The 9,976-nt window shown below is 41.6% G+C and overlaps 1 protein-coding gene across 1 annotated transcript; it reads left to right on the forward strand.

The window, feature by feature from the left end:
• The first annotated feature begins 5,249 nt into the window (after nt 1-5,249).
• On the forward strand, nt 5,250-9,337 carry LOC124681749 (30S ribosomal protein S1, chloroplastic-like). The gene is made up of 7 exons (XM_047216577.1): nt 5,250-5,537; nt 6,482-6,757; nt 7,439-7,519; nt 8,352-8,633; nt 8,709-8,819; nt 8,898-8,984; nt 9,101-9,337. The coding sequence occupies exons 1-7, from the start codon at nt 5,265-5,267 to the stop codon at nt 9,173-9,175; spliced, it is 1,185 nt and encodes a 394-aa protein (XP_047072533.1). The 5' UTR covers nt 5,250-5,264; the 3' UTR covers nt 9,176-9,337.
• Nucleotides 9,338-9,976: the final 639 nt, after the last annotated feature.

A 9,976-nucleotide genomic window follows, 5' to 3' on the forward strand; every position in this document is an offset into this window, starting at 1 on the left:
GCATAGATGCATGCTTGGATAGCGGTCTATGTACTTTGTCGTAATGCCCAATTAAATCTCACAATACTTATCATATCATGTATGTGCATTGTTATGCCCTCTCTATTTGTCAATTGCCCGATCGTAATTTGTTCACCCAACATGCTTTTATCTTATGGGCAAGACACCTCTAGTGAGCTGTGGACCCCGGTCCTATTCTTTACATCGCATACAATCTCATCGCAATTGTTCTTTACTGTTTTCTCGCAAACAATCATCTTCCACACAATACGGTTAATCCTTTGTTACATCAAGCCGGTGAGATTGACAACCTCACTATTTTGTTGGGGCAAAGTACTGTGGTTGTGTTGTGCAGGTTCCACGTTGGCGCCGGAATCTCTGGTGTTGCGCCGCACTACATCCCGCCGCCATCAACCTTCAACGTGCTTCTTGGCTCCTCCTGGTTCGATAAACCTTGGTTTCTTTCTGAGGGAAAATTTGCTGCTGTGCGCATCATACCTTCCTCTTGGGGTTCCCAACGAACGTGTGAGTTACACGCTATCAGGTCTAAAAATAAACTTCCATAAAAGTGAATTGTTTTGTTTCGGCGAAGTCCACGATGAGGCCTCTTTGTATGCTGAACTTTTTGGCTGCGAGATTGGTCAGTTTCCTATCAGCTACCTAGGCATTCCGATTCATTATCGGCAGCTCACTTTAGCTGAATGGAAACATGTCAAGGAAAGACTTCAGAAGCGTTTATCAAGTTGGAAAGGAAAATTACTATCTTTAGGTGGGAGGTTGGTTCTCATTAACTCGGTACTAAGTAATATGGTATTGTATATGATTTCCTTCTTCCAGTTGCCTAAAGAAGTATTGCGACGGTTGGATTATTTCCGATCTAGATTCTTTTGGCAAGGAGATAGTGAGAAAAAATACCGACTGGCTAAATGGAATGTGGTTTGCCGACCAAGAGACCAGGGAGGACTTGGAATTCATGATCTCGAGATCAAGAATCGAGCCCTACTTGGAAAATGGTTATTCAAGCTTCTTTCAGTAGAAGGTATATGGCAAACAATTCTCAAAAAAAAGTATGCAGGCTCAAAGGCTTTGTCCCAGGTGATATAGAAACCTGGTGACTCACACTTTTGGACCGGTCTTATGGCGACTAAGAAATTCTTCTTCCCATATACATCTTTCTCAATTAAGAATGGATCTCAGATAAGGTTCTGGGAAGACAAGTGGTTAGGAAACACCACTCTTCGGGAACATTATCCAGCTTTATATAGTATTGTACGCCACAAATCTGATACCCTGGCAATGGTCATGCAAAATTCACCATTGGAAATGGCTTTCAGACGTGACCTCATAGGTTCCAGGCTTGTGGCCTGGAATACCTTGCTTCAACGACTTGAGAGGGTCCGGTTGTCGCACGGGTCTGATGTGGTTCGATGGAATCTAAATGAGAGCAGTAAATTCTCTGTTGATTCTATGTATAATGCGTTGATCCAATCCGATACGCCAGTTTTTAAGAATACAAAAATCTGGTCTATGAAGATTCCATTGAAGAGGAAGGTCTTTGTTTGGTATCTTCGTAGGGGGGTAATTCTTACTAAGGACAATCTTGTTAAGCGTAATTCGCAAGATAGTAAAAGGCGTGTTTTTTATCTTCATGATGAGACTATCAACCACCTTTTCTTGGAGTGTCAATTTGCGAGATCTATATGGTCAATAACCCAAATAGGTTCTACCTTATACCCACCCTTTTTGGTAGTTGGCTCAATGGGGTGGAGCGTAGGTTCAAATTTTTTATTCGGGTGGGGCGATCGCCATTATTTGATCGCTATGACTATGTAAACATGACAAGATTTTCCATGATATTAACTCTTCATGTTTGTAGGTTATCTACCGGTCCAACGCTTTGCTCCGTTCGTGGTCTTTGCTTCAATGTATAGAGAACCGTGACCTCTTTATGGAGGTATATACACGATTGGAGGATGTTGCAAAGGTTATTTTTTCTGAACATGGATGACAACGTAATATAGAGCCTTCTGCGCTATAGGCGTTCTCTTTGTTTTCAGTGTTTCAATTTTTTATGTAATGATATGATACTATATGTGACTGCGGCTGTGTACATCATGTTATGCAGAGGTCGGATTTAATACTTTTTCTAAAGTAATGAAAACGTCCTTTATCGAAAAAAAGACAAGAATAACCATAGGTTTGTTATTTGCCACGATGCAGGACGCGTCGCGCGCTGTCCGCCCGGAGGCAGGAAACGTCGCATCCTTTTTCCATATAAAAACGATATATGTGGACCTGCCGGGTAGAGTCAGCTACGGCATCCACGGCTCCACGCAGTAAAGACCATGGTCCACGGGGAGACTTGTATAGGACGCCTCCATAGGTGAGATCATATGATCAGCAGCTCACGTAATTCATAAGTAAAGTAGAAATAACAAAAAAAACTAAAACTTATATATAACACATCCGCGGCCTGTTTCTACAACTCTAAAATGATTCAGTTCAAAAATCCATCTACATATGCAGAAATAAAAAAAGATAAACTCTACAGTGAATAGTATAGATTTAGATAAATAAAATTTTACACTATTTACACCCTAGATTTACCTTTTCTTAGAGGTTGCACATATAGCACGTATTTTTGTGGTCAAATTTTATTCGAATATGTTTTTTTTAGGGGTTACAATTTTCTGATTCCAGTTTTACTTGAGCATGGGCAGCTCGGCCTGGCCCAAAAATCATGGGCCATATCTAAGCCTCGAAGTTGAGCCCGACAATCAAGATTAGCCACGTCGGAATTCCGAAAACTCTAAAAAAGGCCGACCTTAGCGAAGGGAAGACAACTCGCTCCGCACGCGACAAGTGGCGTGCTGTGGTGCCAGAAAATCCATGGGAAGTGGTCTCCCTGCTCGCCACGTGTCGCAAGAGGAAGCAAGGTGGAGATGGGGGGAGAGAAGGCGGGTTGTGTCGTTTTTCCTTTTTTCTTCTAGATTCGTTTTTTCAAAATAAAATATCTTGAGAACCGTAAGTCCAAATTGTGAACCGTTTTCACTTTTGAGATCCTCGCGTCGAGATCTTCAAAACTAGATCCCATGTTGATAGGTTTGGAGATACTTTTTTTCGTACTTCCAATAATATTATGATTGTACCTGTTCTGTGTACCTAACTGTACTCGTGTTTCAACTGATAAGTATTTCTGTTTTTAGTGTATTTGGTGCAATTTTTTTCCTTTACTCGCTAACTGTACTTACCCGTGTGCGGGACTGTACCTGCTCATGTCCGCCACTGTACTTCTGTACATGTACTTGCTCGTGTTCACGACTGTACCTGCTCGTATACGCGTTTGTACCTGCTCGTGTGCGTGACTGCTTGTACTCGCTCGTGAGTCCGACTGCGCGTTCGGTTAATTTGGTTAATTCGGTTCGGTTATACTGGTTTTTTAGTTAATACGGTTTCAATACTTCGGTAAATACGGTTTCGTATAAAAATATGGTACGGTTTCGGTAATAACCATAAAATATCGGTTCGGTTTCGGTAATAACTAAATTAACCAAAGTTGACGTGAATTGTTGAATAGCACATAAATTTTATGGACATATATTTCATATTTATTTTTATTTTTATGATTAAACGGAATGTTTCGCAAGAGCAAGACACAAAAATAAAAAACAATGCGGCCAAAACAGAAATGTAGCTAAGGTTGATAGTCGAATTGACAACGTGTGCCCAAATCGAATCAAACATACACGTCTGTACCATCACACTGGAATTTCTTCACTATGTAAACTTAAATTCAAATCTTATGTAAACGTAGAATGCGAAGTTTTGCTGGATAGGAGAGAAAAAGTGTTCGCCAGCTAGGCAATTCGGTTTCATTCGGTTTAACTAAATTATTTTGGTTTTTAACTGAATTAACTGTTTCGCTATTTTGCTAACTGTAACCTAACTTAAAACAGGAAAAAACTATAATATGGTTATAGTTAGGTTTTTTTCGGTTCGGTTTTTGGTTTCAGTTCGGTTATGCACAGCCGGACTCGTGAGTTCAACTGTACTCGTGTGTTGTGCGTGACTGTACCTGCTCGTGTGCGCAACTGTACCTGCTTGCATGCGTAACTGTATTTGTACTCGTCTGTGTGTTCAACTGTACTCGTGTGTTATGTACAACTGTACTCGTGCTTTTCACGCAACTGTACTCGTGTCTTTAGTATATTGGTACTTATACTTACTAGTATTGTTTTTGACTTGTTTTCTTATTAGAGATCAATGCATGCATGCAACGTGATGGCGCAGGGGGGCACGTACGCGCACGCGTGAATTGATCTAGCATGTCCTCCTTCGCTAGCTTTGTTTGGCCGCGGTCGTGCATGTTACGCGGGGCGTACGCGCGGGGCGTACTCGCTCGTTGGGCGGGGCGTACTTGATCGGCCGGGTGTACTCGGTCGCGGGGCGTACTCGGTCGCGGGCGCGCGGGATTCGCTCGTCGTGAAATTGTGACACGTGTTGAGCTGTCGTACAAAACGCGGGAGGATATTTCGCGAAGAGGTTGGCCTCTAGCTAGTGGTATCCCCGGGATTCAGGTTTTCTATGAAATACGAAAGAGGTTTGGCCCATGTCCGAAGGCTCGATGGCTGGGCCTTCTGCACCACGCTTTGCTAGGTCCGGCCCAAAGGATGGCCAGCCATAGTTACAGAGACATGTGTACAAAAGGAGATTTTTCTTGATAAAACAAAACCATTGCAACGATGCATTATAGGCCAACATACAACACACACTCTTGTTATACTTTGGACAGTAACGATGAACTCAAACCCGAATGCCAACTTTGAAGACACAGTTTGGACATCTCAAGGATTTAGTTGCAATTTTTCTTTTTTTATTGAGATGCTTTGTACTGTTTAATGTTTCTCTTAATGTTAATATCCTTTTTTGCAAAAAAAAAAAATGCCAACTTTCACATGTTGTACTACTACAACAATCTCGAAGAACTTAAGCCATTCATGCTATGGTTTTGTTCGAGACGACCTTTTAAAACAAATAAATGTAGATGATAAATTTTTTTTTTGAGAACTTGTAGAGGATATAATTGGGTACCATTTTTTTCCCTTTTGACCCAGTAGGCATGGTCGAATCCAGAGTTGCAGCCTAGTTTGACGGCCTGGCCCAAAACCAATCATCTCCTATCCTAAAATCCCACGCCCACCGGATAACACAGCCACCGCCCCCTCTGCCCGTTCCTCACTCAGAAGCAGAGGCAGAAGAAGAGAATGGCGTCCTTGGTCCAGCACGTCGCGGGGCTCGCGTGCCCGCCGCTCTCCGGCGCGTCGCGCCGCCCCGGAGCGTCACTGAGGCCGTCCGCGCTGGTCTGCGGGACGTACGTGATGAGCAAGGACGACAAGGAGCGGGAGCGGATGCGCACGCTCTTCGACGAGGCCTCCGAGCGCTGCCGCACCGCGCCCATGGAGGGCATCGCCTTCTCCCCCGAGGACCTCGAGTCCGCCGTCGAGACCACCGACGTCGACACCGAAATCGGCTCACTCGTACTCCCCCCACCCCTCTCTTGTTGTTTTTGCTCGCTCGTTTGATGTGGAACTCAATTGGATATCACTAGTGAGGGGATTGCAAAAGTAGGTTATTGTAGTGCTTATAATTGCTACATTCCTTTTTTATAGCACGTTTAGACCGCCCAGATTTCATTGTTTAGTACAGAAAAATGTGTCATATTCTAGTGGCTTCACACGTTCCATTTTGCGCTAACTTTTGCTGTGTTTTATTTCTCATGTTTTCTGTAAAATGTTACTCACCTAGGGAAAAATAGGATGTTCAATTCTCTGTTGGAATAGGCTGGTTGTGCTAGTTTCCCATTTCCGACCTGTTACTAATGGACAGTGGTATTATGTATTCTAGGATGTTCAATTCTCTATTTTTTGTTCATTGCTTTCTGTAGTAGTAAAGTCAGGCTCTTACATCAAATGCATATATGTTGCTAAACCCTGAGTTGGCAGAACCTTGGAGTAACTCTGAAGTCAGGCTCTTACATCAAATGTTGCTAAATCCCGAGTTCACAAAACCTTGGAGTAACTCTGAAAAACAGCCAGTTCTGTTAACTGTAAACTCAACAATATTTCCAGTTACTGCCAAACTGCTGCATGCTATTGAATGTTGCAGGCCCAGTTATTTATTAAATTACCACATTTACAGTCAACAATCAGCTTTGCATATATTGCTTGTGAAAGATGCACATGGACATACAAAACACAGTTTTCTTAGCTGCTGGATTTGCGCCTCTCCTTTTTTTTATATGCTCAAATGATTGTCCTGTTATCTCCTTTTGACATGTATTATCCTGTCTATTATTTGTGCAACTACTTCTTTTTGGGTATAGTGGCGCTCCTAGTATAAATCTCTTAATTATCTTGAGAAAATTTCGTATTTCACTGTTCTTAGCATCTAAAGAGTGTTTACATGCTTGTGATGACTACAGATTAAAGGAACAGTATTCATGACTACTTCAAATGGCGCATTTATTGACATCCAATCAAAGGCTACTGCTTTCTTGCCTATAGAGGAGGCATGCCTTCTTGATATTGACCATATTGAAGAGGCAGGCATCCGGCCGGGTTTAGTGGAGCAGTTCATGATAATCGATGAGAACCCCAATGATGAAACTTTGATTCTTAGCTTACAATCAATTCAACAAGACCTTGCTTGGGAAAGGTGTAGGCAGCTTCAGGCAGAAGATGTTGTTATCACCGGTAAAGTGAGTAAAATACTTGCAGAAACACATATTTCTGTGTTCTTACCGTTTGTTGCTAATCCATGAATAACTTTCTGCAGTTGAACATCGAAATAAATACTATTTGTTAAGCATTCATCCTCTTGCCCTTTGTTTCTGTTGGTCAAATCATGCTTTGCCATTTTGAATGTCTGCCTGGCAATCGGCAATTTTTCTTTAGAAAATGCATGTCAGTTCAGTGGGTATTTGTGGTATATAATCACTTTGAACATAACCTCAGTCGATAATCCTGTATCTGTACTGTTATTAACTTTGATAGCTTATGAGTTCATTAGATAAACTGCAGAACTGTTGAGATATCTGCAACACGGTCATGACAATTCATGTGGTCATTTGATTGCTAGATTTAGATAGGTTTCTGATGTCTGATACTGCTAAGAGACTTGTGAAGTTTAGACCAGCATTTGCTAACGACATGGCATTGGATAGCTTATCTGAACTGCTTTCCTGTTTTCTGCCATTGTTGTTTCTGCAAGTCCTGTTATTCTTGTCATGCCCACATGTCTTATGTTAGTACTTTGTATGTATGTCTGATGCCCCCTGAGATACGGTGTTACTGTTTTAAGTTTTATCAGGCGAATTTACAGTGTTGCTTTAGTTTCCACAGCTTTATTTGTGTGTTAAATTTGCAATGTTGCCCTGCAGGTAATTGGTGGCAACAAAGGAGGTGTGGTGGCTCTCGTGGAGGGCCTTAAGGCATTTGTTCCATTTTCACAAGTGTCATCGGTCCGTTCCCAATCCTACTAAAAAGCTTGGTTACATCATACTACCTCCGTGTCAATTAATTAAGACATATAAATTTTGTCAAAAGTCAAATCTTAGTAAGTTTGACCAAATATACAGAAAAAAATCAACATCTATAATATTAAATAAAAACATTATGATTTTTTTTATGGTGAATCTATTGATATTTATTTAGTATCGCGGAAAGTGCTTTTGGCTCTCAAGCTTCAGTGCTCCTGCCATATAAAAAATTTATTTGCAAGTTATAAAAAATTCTGGAAATTGTGAATAATACATCTCACAATCCTGGAAAATCTCAACTCAAACTTCTTTTTATTTTGGGCTGGTTAAAAAAACGATATGTTTTATCGATTTGAAAATGTACTACTCAGATCTACACTTTTGTCATTTTTGTGTAGCTCAAAATATGAAGTATTTGGAGTTGTTTTTTTGCACGTTTGCGGGATACATACGCATTTTTTCCCAGAATTTTTTGAAACTTCAAAATATATTTTCTGATTTTTTTAAAGCAAGAGCACTGGTCTCACGTGCTCCAAATCTATGTCCTATGTATCATATATATTTTATATTTTTGTCTAAAGCATTGGTCAAAGTTAAAACTTGGTTTCTTTTGACTAAATTTATATGCCTTATTCATTAGAATGGAGGGAGTCCGATTTTGTTGTTTGGCATGGGCTGTCTTTCACCCATTTGATCCTGATATACTACGGTCGATTTCTATATTTCTCCTGATATACTACGGTTGATTTCTAGATTGCTCCATCTCTAGAATAGATCTTACCTTATTCACGCACTGTTGCTTGATCTTGATCAGAAAACAACTGCTGACGAGTTGCTTGACAAAGAAATACCTCTGAAATTCGTGGAGGTCGATGAGGAACAAGCCAGACTTGTCCTCAGTAATCGCAAGGCAATGGCAGACAGCCAAGCCCAGCTTGGTATTGGTTCAGTTGTTTTGGGAACTGTGGAGAGCCTAAAGCCGTACGGTGCCTTTATTGATATCGGTGGAATCAATGGACTTCTGCATGTCAGCCAGATTAGTCATGACCGTGTTGCAGATATCTCGACAGTTCTGCAACCAGGGGATACCCTCAAGGTATTGCCATCTTGTTACTTGCAAATTATGTCATACTTGTTGCGAGAGCTAAGGCTGGGGACTCTATGTTATCAGGTTATGATACTAAGCCATGACCGTGAAAGGGGCCGGGTTAGCCTTTCTACAAAGAAGCTTGAGCCAACACCTGGTGACATGATTCGTAACCCCAAGCTTGTTTTTGAGAAGGTAACAAAGATATTATTTGTACATCTGAAGGTGTTGTAACAGACAAACTGACATGCTGGTTTATTTGAACCAAATTAGGCCGATGAGATGGCACAGATATTCAGGCAGAGAATAGCTCAAGCAGAGGCAATGGCTCGGGCAGATATGTTGAGATTCCAGCCTGAGGTACTGCTATAACTACTTTGTGAACACTGCACTGTCAAAAAGGATATTTATGTAACTTCATTTTTCACACACTTGATTAATTGTTTTCGCTGTCTTCCTGTGTTACCTCTTCACAGAGCGGATTGTCTCTCAGTTCCGAGGGCATCTTAGGGCCATTGTCATCAGACGAAGGACAATCATCGGACGAATAGATTGTATGGCAACAGTGCATCTGGTTTTCAGAGATGCTTGGTAGTTCGTCTTATCATTTTTCTGTTTGTGAATTTTCCATCGTCAACTTGTATCATTGTGTATGAAATGTAAGGTGCTGAAAAACGGCTGAAAAGAAATGCAAGCTACATCCCTTTTGTAAAGCTGTCCAATTGGAAGGGTGTGCATGTACAGTCAGTCACCCTAAAAGGCTGATGAAGTGCACACTGGCCACAACCCCATTACCGAATGGCCTTGTTACACATGTGCTCCATAAAAGAACATTGCCGCTTCACCAAAATAGTGCCAGAAAGGAAGCAGTGAGGGAGAGAAAGAGAAAACCCTACCGCTTTTGTTACTTCGGAGGTTGACAAATGGCAGCGGATAGACCTCTTTTCATGGAGCAAGTTGTGCCTGGAGCCACAGGAACGAGTATTGAAATGGTTCTTAAAACCGTTTGCTTGTGTGTTCCCCTTGCCCCTTTTGTTCAAACATGTCAAGCTGCCAAACCTCACATGTTTCATCGATAGCGCCCTCCACTATTTTGTACCTGCAAAACATCTCATGGTTTTGATTTCTTCTGCCTACGGCTAGCCTGCCTGAGAGATTATGCCGTCAACTCTGGCCAGTAGTTTTCTTCAGGACGCCTTCACATTCTTCGTCCTGTCGGCTTCGATTTAACCAGCAGGCTTACGCTGGATCAATCACGCGTCTAATTAAGCATCATCAGGAGAAGACCTGAGGATGGAGCTAAGCTACCAAACTGATGTAGGATACTAGTTAGCTTCCTATGAGTGTTGGTC

This window comes from Lolium rigidum, unplaced genomic scaffold (genome assembly GCF_022539505.1).
Source record: "Lolium rigidum isolate FL_2022 unplaced genomic scaffold, APGP_CSIRO_Lrig_0.1 contig_54914_1, whole genome shotgun sequence".
NCBI lineage: Eukaryota > Viridiplantae > Streptophyta > Magnoliopsida > Poales > Poaceae > Lolium > Lolium rigidum.